The 15,365-nt window shown below is 41.3% G+C and overlaps 1 protein-coding gene across 1 annotated transcript in view; it reads right to left on the minus strand.

The window, feature by feature from the left end:
• The window catches only part of SMURF2 (SMAD specific E3 ubiquitin protein ligase 2), a 316,698-nt gene that overhangs the window by 36,133 nt on the left and 265,200 nt on the right, over positions 1 to 15,365 (minus strand). Inside the window, exons 12-16 of the mRNA XM_029600765.1 lie at positions 13,605 to 13,708; positions 10,194 to 10,308; positions 9,345 to 9,523; positions 3,320 to 3,457; positions 1,649 to 1,769 (exon numbers count right to left, since the gene is read on the minus strand). Of these exons, the coding sequence (XP_029456625.1) occupies positions 1,649 to 1,769; positions 3,320 to 3,457; positions 9,345 to 9,523; positions 10,194 to 10,308; positions 13,605 to 13,708 (657 nt within the window). The remainder of the gene's footprint in view (positions 1 to 1,648; positions 1,770 to 3,319; positions 3,458 to 9,344; positions 9,524 to 10,193; positions 10,309 to 13,604; positions 13,709 to 15,365) is intronic.

The following is a 15,365-nucleotide window of genomic DNA, read 5'->3' on the forward strand; positions in this document are numbered from 1 at the left end:
TTATTCCATCCAGGAACTTTATCTCTCTAGCGTGTCCCGATGATACATTTACCCAGTCAATATTGGGGTAATTGAAGTCTCCCATTATTACTGCACTACCAATTTGGTTAGCTTCCCTAATTTCTCTTAGCATTTCACTGTCTGTCTCACCATCTTGGCCAGGTGGACGGTAGTATACTCCTATCACTATAGTCTTCCCCGATACACAAGGGATTTCTACCCATAAAGATTCAATTGTGCATTTAGTCTCGTGCAGGATGTTTATCCTGTTGGACTCTATGCCATCACAGACATAAAGCACCACACCGCCTCCCGGGTGCTCCTCTCTATCATTGCGATATAGTTTGTACCCCGGTATAGCACTGTCCTATTGATTGTCCTCCTTCCACCATGTCTCTAAGATGCCAATTAAGTCTATGTCATCATTTACTGCTATACATTCTAATTCTCCCATCTTACTTCTTAGACTTCTGGCATTAGCATACAAACATTTCAAAGTTTGTTTTTTGTTTGTATTTTCATTCTGCTTTTTAATTGATAGGGATAAGTTAGAATTTTTTAGCTCAGGTGAGTTTTTAGTTACAGGCACTTGGACTACTTTTCTTATTATTGGAACCTCACTGTCAGGATGCCCTAATTCTAATGCATCATTAGTATCCTTTGAAGATACCTCTCTCCGAACCATGCGCTGCTGAGCAACTGTCGGCTTTCCCCTTTGTTCTAGTTTAAAAGCTGTTCTATCTCCTTTTTAAAGGTTAGCGCCAGCAGTCTGGTTCCACCCTGGTTAAGGTGGAGCCCATCCCTTTGGAAGAGACTCCCCCCTTCCCCAAAAGGTTCCCCAGTTCCTAACAAAACTGAATCCCTCTTCCTTGCACCATCGTCTCATCCACGCATTGAGACTCCGGAGCTCTGCCTGCCTCTGGTGACCTGCACGTGAAACAGGGAGCATTTCAGAGAATGCTACCCTGGAGGTTCTGGATTTAAGTTTTCTACCTAGGAGCCTAAATTTGGCTTCCAGAACCTCCCTCCCACATTTTCCTATGTCGTTGGTGCCCACATGTACCACGACAGCCGGCTCCTCCCCAGCACTGTCTAAAATCCTAACTAGGTACATTTATATTCATTACAATCTTCCTATTAACTACCCCTTATGTGGTTACAAGTCTTCCAAAAGATTCCACTATTGTAATCTGGTAAATCAATGGTAGGACATTCCTCTGTCAGATGTTACCTGTAGATGGTGTTACAAGCTCATGCAATGCTAGCACCAGATGATCTAAAGCAAATTACAGTCCAAGAATACAAACATCTGGAACTTCTGCTTACATTCTACAATGAACAGTTGACAGAAAATCAGAGTGCTTCTGAGGACCATGGACCTAAATAACAATCTTTCATACTGTAGCTGCAGAAGAGACTGAGAAAGGAAAATTGGAGTACTGCCTGAATGCAAAAGAGATCATTCAAGTGTAGAAGTTGCACATCTCCCAAAGTCCTTTAATGTTAGCTGCAACTTTAGTAGATTTAGTGCACCTGCACAACAGAGAAAACACTGGGGATGCAGCTTGGTCTGTTACTTAGTCTCCAAAATATGCAACAACTTTTTATAGTTAAATTGGACAGTATAATAGAACATTAGCACACTGACCTCCAACTCCTTTTCATCAAATGTCTTCAGCAGATGTTGTGGAATTACTTCATTAAATCCCTTTTGCAGAGCCAGAAACTGAGCCTCAATCCCTCGTAAAAATCTCCAGTTTACATAAAGCCTAAAATAGCAGAATCATTTTTTGTATTAAAATAAATTTTAACAAACAACTAAAGAGTCCAAGCGATAAATACATATTTTCCGGTAAAGTATCTAGAGCTAAAAGCATAGGGGCAGGCAGCTCCATGTCACAATTTAACAGTAATACTGCTAAAATATTCCGAAGAAATGAATAAAGCAATGGAGAGCTTTATTTCCCATACAGCGTGGACTTTGGAAACTACTACAAAGAACCAAGCACAATGTCAATCAATCACCGTCACTCCTTGCAATTGTTTGGCTCATGTATTTGACAAAGGTAACGCATGAGTTCTTGCAAATTTTGTTTAAATGTAAACCGATGTGATATGTAAAATCGAACACCGGTATGTATATATATATATATATATAAATAAATACATGTGTAGCAGCAAGGCTCGTCAAGGGAAACCAGCAATCAATAAGGCAGCTTGGTTGATCCTAACCCTCATCCATGTCGTTAACCACTAGTGCAGGGCATCTCATACCAGTCCTGGGGATTATTCCACAGCCAGTCCGGTTTTCAGGATTATCCACAATGGATATGCATAAGATATATCTGCATATGATGGAAACTTACTATATGCAAATTTATCTCATGCATATTCATTGTGGATGTCCTGAAAAGTCGACTGGCTGTGGATTGGGAAGCCCTGCACTAGTGGGTAAGATGTAGGTAAAAATGCAAAGTCCCCAATTTTTCTGACAATGCTGGTTTATAAAAAAATATTTAGAAATATATACCTCTCTATAATTTGCTTCATTTGTATGTTACTCACTGGGTAACATGGTCCAAAAAGCATATTTGTGCTGCCTTTTCAAGAGATTTAATGATTTTCATTCCTTAGGGTCTAATTCTTCGTATCCCACCATAAATTGTACTTTAACAACTTTAATTGAACAAGAAAGGCAATTAAAATTATTTTCTCCCGGGACATGTAAAAAACGCAATTTTGTATGCATGTCACATTAGTTAGCACGTGTTTACACACGTAGAAAGGGCCTGTATACGCTTCCCAGTCTCTGTGAGTGTAAAAGTATGCACGCTTGCAGTGCACAGACTTTAAGCTGCTGCAAAACATGCATGCACTGTGTAACAGTGCACCTACTTCCACTCACTAGTAAAAGTACACTCATTGTTTTAACAGCACATGCAATTTCCGCTGCTGAGAAAAGGCCCATTCCTGGGGGCAGGGAGAGGTCAGGGGACGGAACATACATACATTAATACCTTTTATTCCATCCTTTTTTTCTTTTAACTGTTTATTTTGTTTTGTTTTATTTATTTTTTTTTTTTTAACAACCGACCACAACTGTTGCCATTACAAACTTTGAAAAAAGATGACATTACTACTATTGCTTACCTCTGTCACATCCAAGACCCATATATATTTTAAACCTTCTCGAGCACTATGCGGGGCCATAAGCTGACTCCTAGCTGTTTACTCATTCCATAATTTTTGATGGGCCCTTAAACTATGGTGTATGTATAATTTGGCTATTTGGCTATAAAACAAGTGGTTAATTTCATACCTCACATATTCCTTTTTGTTGTCTTCTGTTACTGGGATGCTCTTGCCACTGGGTTTCAGCTCATGTTGAATTATTTCACCATATGCACTGTGCTCTACACAGAACGTGTGGTCTAAGACACCAGTAATATCATTCTCACTGGCAAGAAGAGAAAGTATGATGAAGACCATCCATTACAGACTTGTATACAACAAAACGTTGTCCACAAATAAACCAGTCCTGAGGCAAGACACCAAATGAAATCTGTTTGTGATGACTGGATTGCTGGGCACATATAGCCAAGAATTCTGGAGTTTGTTTGGCATGTTTTTTTTATTCTGGTAGTGGGACAATTGGGCCGAAATATTTTTAGATTTATTAAAATACTGAATAATTAGGAATTAGTCAGTGGTTGGATACATTTTACAGTGAAACCAACTGAAATTCTATAGTGCTCAAGTGTAAATGTTCAACAGCAGCTAAGCTATTTTATATATACAATTTTTACTGAATTAACTAGCAACTGAGGTCAACAAAAGGACAGCAACATGGGACAGAGCCTCAACACGGAGCTACTGTTCAGAATTCCCACGCTTATGAATCATAAAAATATGAACTATGTTATTTATCATCTAATGGCAACAGAATAATTATCTTGCTAGTGTATGTACGTACAAAAAGCTTGAATGCAAGGTCATGGTAATCCATGGTTGAAATATTCTACTGTACAAGAATGAAAGCCGCTTTTGTTTATTTTAAAATACCAGATGGTTACACTTGAGATGTTCAACGTTGATTCAGTTTCTGAGTTGTCCATCTATTGTGATGTTGCTGTACTTATGTGATTCCATCAATGTGATGGTATTGGTCTTGCAATATTGAACATTTGTGTAAATGCATTTCTAATAGAAAGTAAATGATAAAAATAAATAAATAAAATACCAGAGGGTGCTCACTAATTCATTGCTGACCTGGTGAAGCAGGTCTTATTCCATGTATAGTGTGCACTCATGCAAGATGACAGCAACAACTTCCAAAAGACCAGGGTAAAAACAGAATTTTATCAGAATTCTATAACTGGAGGACATTTCAAGGAAGGGGCCCCACTATAACCATCTGGCAACACAAGGGACCGTGATGCATGTTTTGCTTGGAAGTTCAGTACAGATAGCCATTTCTCACCCCTGTCACAAGGAGCAAGACCCCCACCCAGGACACAATGGCCACAAGATCAGAGTCCTTACCCAACCTCTACAGGCTCTCACATCCATACTTTAAAGCTGGATCTCCTAGCTTAGGGCTCGGGGACATATGAACATAAGAATTGCCAAGCTGGATCAGACCAAGGTCTATATAGTCCAGCATCCTGTCTCCTACAGTGGTCAATCCAGGTTGCAAGTACCTGGAAGATCCCTTAAAGTAGATCTAAATCCTGTTACTCACTCACAAGGATAGCAATACCTTTCTTTAGTTCACTTGGCTAATAATGTGTTACGAACTTTCCCACCGGGAACTTGTCCAAACCTCTTTTAAATCCTGCTAAGCTAGTAGCTTTGACCATGTCCTCTGGCAACAGATTCCACAACTTGATGGTGTACTGAGTGAAAAAATACTTTCTACAAATTGTTTTTAATCTGCTGGTTGTTAGTTTCATGGAGTGACCCCCTTGTTTTAGTATTATTTGAAAGGGTATATAACAGACCTTTATTTACCTGTTCCATCTTGTCCCTACTACTAGTAAACACTTCAATAGCACTACACATAGGGGTAGATTTTAAATACTTGCACGATCGCGTACTTTTGTTCACGCACCAGGCGCGAACAAAAGTACGCTGGATTTTATAAGATACGGGCGTAGCCGCGCGTATCTTATAAAATCCGGGGTCAGCGCGCACAAGAGGATGCACATTTGTGCAACCTGCACGCGCCGAGCCCAGCGCGCGCTGCCTGTTCCCTCCGAGGCCGCTCCGATTTCAGAGCGGTCTCGGAGGGAACTTTCCTTCGCCCTCCCCCCACCTCCCCCCACCTTCCCCCACCTTCCCCCACCTTCCCCCACCTTCCCCTACCTAACCCACCCCTCCGGCCCTATCTAAACCCCCCCCTACCTTTGTCGGCAAAGTTACGCCTGCTGAAAGCAGGCGTAACTTTGCGTGTGTCGCCGGCAGCCCCGCTCCGTCCTCCGGTCCCGGGGGCTGGTCCGGAGGCCTCGACCACGCCCCCGGGCCGGTGCCACGCCCCCGGGCCCGCCCCCGAAACGCCGCGTCGTTTCGGGAACGCCCCGGACACACCCCTCCCGCCCCTTTTCGAAAGCCCCGGGATTTACGCGCGTCCCGGGGCTTTAGGCGCGCGGGCCTTTTAAAATCCGCCCCATAGTGTTGTACAAAAATATAAGAGGGAGTCCCTTCTCAGTAGAGTTTACAATCTAATCAAGACAAACATACAGGGTATGAGAGACTTGGGGAATTTCATTTATTAAGACAATGGTTAAAAATCAATGAGGGGTTAATATTTAAAAGCAGTTGGAAAAAGGTGGGTTTTTAGACTAGATTTAAATAAAGGCAAGAGAGGGAGCAGGATGCACCAGGTCAGGCACTCCATTCCAAGCAGCTGGTGCAACCAGGTGGAAAGCATGGAGATGGAAATTTGGTGGTGGAGGAGCGACTTGCCTGATGAGCGCAGTGCACAAGGAAGTGTAGAGAGAAAAGAGATAGTGAGGAACTGCAGAGTGCACAAGGAAGTGTAGAGAGAAGAGAGATAGTGAGGAACTGCAGAGTGAAGACTCTTGTAAGTGAATAAGAGGAGCTTGATCTGTAGGCAGAAATGAATAGGGAGCCAGAGTAACTGTGGTGAAAGATAAGTCGCACAGCTCAATTTTAAAAGATTGTAGTGGAGAGAGATGGCTCACTGGGAGATCTGAGAGGAGCAGGTTGCAATAGTCTAACAGGTGATGTGAGAGTGGATAAAGGGTTCTGGTAGTGTGCTTAGAAAGGAAGAGACGGATTCTGATGGTGTTATAGAAAAAGAAACATTTTAGCAGTGTTTTGGATATGTGTAGAGGAGTCGAAGATGACTCCAAGGTTACAGGCTGAGGGACTAGGAGGATTACATTGTTATCCAACAAACAGAGAAAGGAGGAAGAAAGAAATTGGACTTGGGGCCATGTTGAAATTAGGTTGGTGGGGGGCGCTTAGACTTGATAGGCCCCGTCCCCTTATCAGCCTTGGTGCGCTTAGATGCCCGGGCCTTATGGGGATCGAACTTTCCCCCTGTAATCAGCTTGCCTTGAAGGCTTTATGTAAGAAAACAATGAAGGAGGACTCCGAGGAGATGTCAGAAGTCCCCTCAGGACTGACCTCTGGGCCAGGGGAGACAGGCTGCTGCGATTCTGTGTTTTCAGGAGGCCGCGGCTGAGGAGATAATTGAGGAGGAAAGTACCCCTTTCCCCATGGTAGTCATAGTAGCAGAGCGGAACGAGTGCAAAATGGCCTCTGTTCCCGCGCTTAAGGGAAAGGATCCTGTGCTAACTGAGCATCCCCTGCTGCCAGCGAAGGAACATGCGGTAGCCTGCTTTTATTAATATTTTTGGCCGTCCCTGCATCTGAGGACCCTTCTCCCCCCGGTAAACATTGTGAACACAAGTTCTGACGGGAGAGCCGCGTGCGGGCCGAGCCGCACGCGCAACATGCGGCCGACCGCAGCATTGGGGAAGACAGGGAGGAGAAATAAACACCTGAAAAAATACAAAATTACACCCCCCGAGGCAAAGAACGCGGCGAAAATCCCCCCCGCGATGAGTGCAAGGGAGAGAGAGACTGCCCGAACAAAAACGAAAGTAAAGAAAAATTACTTCAAAACCTTCTTTTTTTTTAAGGCGAAAATAGCCTACCGTGGTCCAGGGTGTTTATCTTTAGGGTGGAGTGAGCCAGGCTCCCCGGTATCGCACCCACGCTGCTTCAATTGATAGTTAGGGTCCTCAACCCCCGTCGGCAGCTGCCTCTGACCAGCAGGGGACGGCCCTCTCAGAGCCTAACAACCCTCTGGGAGGCGGACAACAGGAAACTCTTCTTTTTTTTTTTTAAAGTAATTTTAAAGAGACAAACTCTTAAACTACAAAAGTACATAAAGAACTCTCACTAACTATACTAATCTAACCCAAAATAAAGACTCTGACCAGATAGTAGGTTTTGCACCTCCACCATCTGCTAGAGACAGAGAAATACTGGCAGACTGTAGGTGGCACTCTCCTATATAAGCCAGAGCTTTGTTTTTAAAACATCTCTGTCTCTATCTGATAGAGGGAGGGGGGCAAAACCCAGCAGTTTGGACTGATCTGGGTAAGTACAGGGAATTGTTACTTTTCAGTTTGATCTATATTATCCTCCATCATCATAGATGTCTTAGTTGCTCAGAATTTTCACCATTAAAGAATGTTGCAAGTGAGAGTATGTTCCCAATATCCTCCTCTATAAAGACTGAGGCAAAGAAATAATTCAGTTTTTCTATTTCCTTGTCCTCTCTGAACACCTCTTTTGCCCGTCATCAAGCAGCCTGACTGACTCCTACACAGACTTTCTGCTTCAAATGTTCTTGAAAAGATTTTATTAGTTTTTGTCTCACTGGCAATCTTTTTCTCAAAGTCTCTCTTGACCTGTCTAACTACTGTTTTATATCTAAATTTTCCAGTGCTTATGCTAACATAAGAAATTGCCATATTGGGTCAGACCCAGGATCCTTCAAGCCCAACACTCTGTTTCCAACAGTGGTCAATCTAGGATAAAAGTACCTGGTAAATACCCATTTAATAAATCCCATGCCACTAATGCCAGCTAAAAGCAGTAGCTATTCCCCAAGTCAGCTTGATTAATAGCAGTTTATGGACATCTCCTCCAGGAACTTATCCAAACCTTTTTTAAACCCAGCTATGCTGCCTTAATCACATCCTCTCGCATTTAATTCCGGAGCTTAATTGTGCGTTGCATGAAAAAGAATTCTCAGGTTTTAAATGTGCTACTTGCTAACTTCATGGCATGTCCCCATGTCTTTGTATTATCTGACAGAGTAAATAACTGATTCACATTTACCCATTCTAGTCCTCTCATGATTGTATAGACCTCTATCATATCCCTCCTCAGCCATCTTCTCTCCAAACTGAACAGCCCTAACCTCTTTAGCCTTTCCTCATAGGGGAGCCATTCCATTCCCTTTATCATTTTGGTTGCCCTTTTCTAAACCTTTTCCAGTGCAACTATTGTGAAAATAGTGCTTTTGCCTATTTTCATCATTTAGGTCTGTTTAGCATTTTTTGAATGATGCTCTTTTAGCTTTAACTGCCTCCTTTACTTCACTATTAAGCCATGCTGGCAGTTATTTGGTTTTCTTTTACCCTTTTTTTAATGCTTAGAATACATTTTATTTGGACTTCTAAAATGGTATTTTTAAACAATGTCCACACCTCATGCAAACTAACCCTTAAAACGACTTTTAGGGTTTTTTTTCTAACTAATTTCCTGGGTGGAAAAGAATGACAGGAGCATGCTTCATCAATCCCTGAAAGATAGATAATATACACAAGAGGTAAGCATTTTCTTTGGCTGAAAAAGCAGGGGTCATGATAGGAGGCTAGAGATAGGTAGATCGAGAGCAGGAAATGACAACATTCAAGAAAGCCTGAGACAAGTACAGTATCCCCAGCAGTAGGAAAATGAGGGGGGTAAAACAGGAGATTGCTTAGGGTCTGAAGCATTGCAGAAGATAGGGCAGATGGGATGTCATTTGCTGTTAATTTCTGTGTTGTTACATCGTTGACAAAACTGAGTCCCCACCTTGAAATGTACTTTTTAGTTTTTCTGCTTTCAGTTTAACCTTTGGATTTTATCCTGATCTCTTGGACCTGCTCTTGAAGCAACATCTTCTGTTGTTGACAGCAACAGCCAGAATATATTTTGCTGCAATTGCTCCACTGTAATCATTTGATAAGATGACTCAGTGTTGCAGGCAGATGTGTTCCTACATGATTTAAAAACCAAGTACTAATACAATTACATACAGTATCCAGACTAGACTGTTGTAGAAATCTGGGTCGACTGACTCCATATCATCTAAAGTGATTGGTTTTCCTAGCAACTGCTTATAGAAAGGCAGCGTGAAGCCTCCATCGATATAGTGTCCATGAAATACAGCCATCCCCATGATCCGTCCAACAAAATGAAAATAAGAGAGGTGTTCCTGAAAGCAAGAGACATTTTCTTCAAGGAGAAGCTCAATACACTGCTCCATAAAAGTGATTTAGGTTAGCCACAATAAAATGTAAAGTTACTGTGATTCAACACTTTAGCTTCATTACATTTTACCATAGTAGATTTAGTTTTAATGTATAAATCATTGGCAGGCATAGCATAAAAGTTGCAATGGCACTAAGGATTGCAATTTCAAGTAATAATGTTATGTTAATGAGGTTCTATAACTTATGATTATATTGCAGTGATAGAGGGAAGGTCATTTATATGATCATCAAAATCTGTCAAGTATCAATACACAGTGTAAGCTACTAGTCTGAGATGCAGAACTGAAACAAGATCACACTGTGCAACTAACACCATAGAAATACATTTCAAGAACTTTCTTACTTTAAAAAGCATTAGTAAATTAAAATTTGCAATGCACTCTATATCCTTTCACAATCTTCCTTTCAGGGCAAGGCAAATGTCCCTAAACAATGCTGAATGATAGGCTAGAGGAAAGACTTTTCTAAAATTGTGAAATATTAAACGCAACACTTGGGAGATGTTTAATTTGCACTGCAGAAACTTTGTGCCAAGATCCCAGAGATTCCTTGTTGGAACTAGAAGGCACCTATTTCTCTGGCTAAAATCAACTGTGTAAACCGGGTCCTTACCGGGTTAACTGCAGAGTCTGGGTTGATTTGTAGTGTATAAATATCATCTCGTGAATACTGGAAGAGGCCATAATAGGGATTCAACATTTCATGAGACAGCAGATAAAGCCATTCCCTGAAAAATAAAACAAGCAAAATACATATTATGCCTAGATATTTTTTTTCACTCACACCTTGAGATCTCCAGTGACATATTTTCTAACTAATCATTTCTGATGATAAAAATGATTAAAGTTTATAGGATATGGCAACTAGAACTCTACATTACAGAAAATTATATAAATATATAGTTATATATTTCTATGTAATCTGCATCAAGTCCCAGGTTCCCAGAAAGAGAACACCAATGTGTAATTAAAAGTTTACTGTCTTGGACAAATGTCATCAGCATGTACTGTATCATCTGGCACGATAGCCAGATTGTGCTATTTCTTCTGTTTAGGATAGGCAGTATAATTTTAAAACTAATGGGTTGGATTTTAATACCTACGCGCGGGCGCAGATTTGTGTGGAGAACCCTGCGCGCACAAATCTACGCCCAATTTTATAACATGCGTGTGCGCAGAACCCTAGGGGAGCCCCGATGGCTTTCCCTGTTCCCTCCCCCCCCCCCAGCCCTACCTAACCCCCCCCCCCGACCTTTATTTTTCAAGTTGTGCCTGCCTCTGGGCAGATGTAGGTTGCGCACGCCGGCCAAGAGGCCCTACAGAGGCCTCTGGCCACGCCCCGGACCGCCCACGCCCCACCCCTTTTTTCAAGCCCGGGGCATACGCATGTCCTGGGGCTTGCGTGCGTCGCCGGGCCTATGCAAAATAGGCTCGGCATGTGTAACCCCCCTGCATGCGTATATCCAGCTGGATTTACGCGTGTAGGGCTTTTAAAATCTGCCCCAATATGAATAAATCATTCTAGAAAACACTTTCTATCAGAAATCTTCTCTTCCTATTCGAGCCAAACCTATTCTAGCTTTATTATTCTATAGAGTGACCAACTGCCTGGTTTTGAATTGGACTAATCAATTTTTAAACTAATTGTACAGTGTTTGGTAACAAAAGTAATTGGACATTATATCGTCTGCTCAGCTACACAGATTCGACCCCAATCTGGCATCCAGAAGGAGAAGAGATGATCAGCAGACTCCAACCCATCCCAACATAGTGGCCAAAGGAGAAAGGCACCCATCATTCAGCAATCCTGTCAATCATTTCACTCCCCTAGACATGAGGGGCAGATGCTTCAGCCAATCAGACGCAGTGTCATACAGCCAGTGACAGGAGGTGCAGGCCAGGACTGGGAGATCGTATGTTGGTCTGTTGGTGAGAGTAATGGAGTGGGGATCCCATGAAGAAACACCTGCACAGCGGGAAAGGGAAGAAAAACTAAGGCAGGCTGTGGAGATCCAAGGCGATGTTATGTTGGACTCATACTCAATCTCTAGTTTGCCTCCGGATACTGTGCAAATGAATCTCGCATGGGAAGGCCTGGCCTAAATGAAAGGGAGAGACGAGAGAGAGCATGTGCTTGTCTGTGTGTGTGTGTGTGTGTGTGCGTGTGTGAGAGACAGAGAGAGAGTGAGAGCATGAGCATGTATATATATATGTGTGTGTGTGTGTGTGTGAGTGTGTGTGTGAGAGAGCATTTATGTGTACAAGAGAGAAAGGGAGATAGAGAGAGAAACTGTGTGTGAGGAAGATGGCATGATTAGCAGGAACTGGAGGGTACTTAGTATGGATGCAGAACAGGGTCAGGGATAAATGGGATAAAATGTATGCAAATAAGTTGAGAGGGAAGGAGTGGGATGGTGGGACAGTGGAGCCTGCCCCCCAGTCCAGGTCTGTGGAAATGTTGGCCATCCTACTATCCAATCTAAAGATGGAGTGGAGCTGTCAAGACTGAAAAAACAAAAGTATCATTTAGGGCTCCCACACTTTTCAACCATTTACTATTCTCCTCCTACCAGAGAAGTCCATGAGACTGTCACTAGACCTGATGTCTTCAACCAAGAGGCAAATAAAGGGTTTCTTCAGTGAGTCCTGGTTTTGTCTCACTGCAAGAAGGGGCCAGAAGTTCTGATTTCCCTAATCAAATCAGGTTGGGTTTATATTTGAAGAAAGATGTAATGAAACCAATAAGACAAAGGGAGGCTGGGTTTCAAATTTAGATCTACTAGCAAGGTTTTGGGTAAAACTTAGAAGACCTTTTAATTTTATAAAGACCATTTTCATACCATAAAGCTATATCCAACAACTTAACTTCGTATGAACTTCGTAAGTTCATACGAAGTTAGCCCTGTTATCTGTACCCTCTTGTTTGATGTAATTTCCAACTTTGGTTCTATGTAAACCGACGTGATATGTTCTAGTACAGGAACATCGGTATATAAAAGCCTTAAATACATAAATAAATAAATAAATAAATAAATAACCTAAAAAGTGTGTTTCAATGTGAGCCTATAAATGTTATACACTACCTGCCTGATTTCAGCAATATACTTCTAGATTCACAAACTTACATGGAATAGGGCATGAGATCTAAAATTCCTACAAAAGATTTGTATTTTGCTACTACCAGATAACTGTGTACATTTCATAGATGAAAACAGGATGCTATGAAAACAGTCTTAAGATCTTTATGGAAGAGCTACTACCCTGGTTTAGTCAGTCAATTGTTTAATTAAGTTTTCATGAATAACCATAATTTTAGCTTATTCAATTACTTTGCATTTTAGCATGAAAACCATTACTCAAAACAGTAACATGTCCTCTTAAGATGCATTAAGTATGTTTAACAAAGCTCAAGTTTATACAACTGGTGGATTCTCTTCTAAGATTCTTTTGAATGGATTAAAGGCAATCTTATCCTTACTTCTTATCAAATGCAAAAGTTCTGTTATGTTTCTTTACTACACAGAATTAAGAGACATCTTAGAGACTCCCATTCTAAACACATCATTGAAGAAAGATAAAGATTAGTTTTCTATGACCATTTATCACAAGAAGGTATTATTCGTATATAAAGTAACCAAGACAATATTTAAACAATGTTAACTAAAGAAACAAAGCACAAAATCATGAAAAGACAAGCTAAGTTGGAAAAGGGTGATGCTGTGTTAACTGATAAGTTTGTGCACATCTGAAAAAAATGAAGAATGTTAGGATTTTTTCAAGGTTTCTGTGGAATTATTTGCAAAAGAATCACTTTTGCTGCTGAAACATTTGCTCTCTCTTCTGGGAGGTGTGCCAGCAAACTGAGAAACAGGATTCGAACATGCCAAGTATTGTTGGAAGACAGTTTAACTATTCCTCAGACAGACACCCCCCCTTCCCCCAAATAAATAAATAAATAAATAAAAGAGACAATGTAATGTACATCTGAGCAAATGGGAGCCCTCAGATTGTTTAGAAAGCTCACCTAGCAACTCCTCCGTAATCAAGGCCTTCTTCACCACGAAATTTAATCATTAATCGTTTCCATAGGTCTTTGGGTCTCATCTTCATGACTTGCCTGTACGATTCCTACAATTATAAAAAATGCATTTATTGTTGATAGCCCTCAGCATTCAATTAATAATTACAATCCTATACAACATCTAAATGTATTTATTTGATTTATGTTCTGCTTTTCAGTACTTCAGAGTAGATTACAGTCAGGTTCTGTAGGTATTTCTCTGTCCCCAGAGCGCTCACAATGTACCTGAGGCATGGAGAGTGAAGTGTCTTACTCAAGGTCATAGGAGCAGCAGCAGGATTTGGTTCACAGCCTGCTGCTGTAACTACTGGGCTATTCCTCCACTCCAATGAATGCAGCAAAACCTTGTAATATAGATTTTAAAGCAAGCCACTTACTCCTCTAATTTCAATCAATTTTATCCAAATCTGCATAAGAAATGCAATGTTCTGCTACACTTTTGACTAGGTAATCCTAGCTATCTATCAATTCTTTTCTCCATGGACAAGCACAATATACATATGGGTAACATCATCCGACGGCGCCAAGTCAGGGTTGTTTTTTTTTCAAAGCCCAGAAAGTTCAACTTTGCTTTCTGAGCCTGTGTAGGCCTTCCCACGCGCGAGTCTCCTCAGTCTATTTTTGTCCACTATAGCGAATGGTCGGAAATAGCCTCTCTTTCAGCATCACTACTATTTCTAAAGATGTCTAGAGAAAGAAAAAAGTCTGTTTAAAAATGTCAGTGTGGACACAAAATGTCCATACTAGATTTATATTCCCTTTGTCTAACATACCTGAGACCGGATCATGATTTTGTGATCTGTGGCTCCTACAGACATTAGGGCTCCGATGGCACTAATTTACAGAGAACTCCAGCTCAAATATGAACATCCAAACTCATCGAAAGAGACTAAATCGAAAATAAGTGCAAAAACAACTCCAGGCCAGGTAAGCCAAGTGTACAGATATACTTTTGCCAAAAAGCATAAGCTTGCCTATGCCTATAAAGCACAGTGCTGAACCAAGTCAGAGCTGGGATGCAAGGTACAGAATCATAGCCATGAGGCACTGGCACTGAAAGCACACGGCAAGGAATTATCAGCGCAAAAACATGGGCACAGAGAATCACTGGCGTCAAACCATCAGTGCAGAGAATCAGCAGTGTGGGAAAAATATTTCACCTCAGAGCCAAAACCATGGCGCCAACATTCATGTACACCATCTTCATTATCAAGCTCGTCCTCAGAACCTATTCAGGTAGGAAGAAAGCATGCAAGACAAAACATATAGAAACAACAAGTAGTCTTTACTTCCTACAATGGAGCCCCAAACGAAGTCAACAAACATTATACAGCCAGAAATTCTACCACAGCATCCTGTACAAGAATGTCAGGCATTCATACAGAGATTATGGGCAAACTTCATAAACGCATACATGAAGCAGGTGCCTAGTCAACAAAAATCCTCAATTCAACCCATACCAGAGAAGTTGCGGGAGCACCTACAATCAAAATTTCTATCCTCTTATTTTGAGAAGTGAGAGGAGAATATAAAAGAAGAGAAGCACAATCCGATACGGCTTCATATACAAACTATATGTGATGAGTCATGCAATTCAAATAAATCCATTGTAACAGAAAGAGATATACCATCCCCAGATCTGCTATCAGACTTGATGCCAGAACAACTGAGTTTAATACCATTAAAAGACCCTTTGTACCCAAA

The sequence above is a fragment of the Rhinatrema bivittatum genome, chromosome 4 (genome assembly GCF_901001135.1).
Source record: "Rhinatrema bivittatum chromosome 4, aRhiBiv1.1, whole genome shotgun sequence".
Lineage (NCBI taxonomy): Eukaryota > Metazoa > Chordata > Amphibia > Gymnophiona > Rhinatrematidae > Rhinatrema > Rhinatrema bivittatum.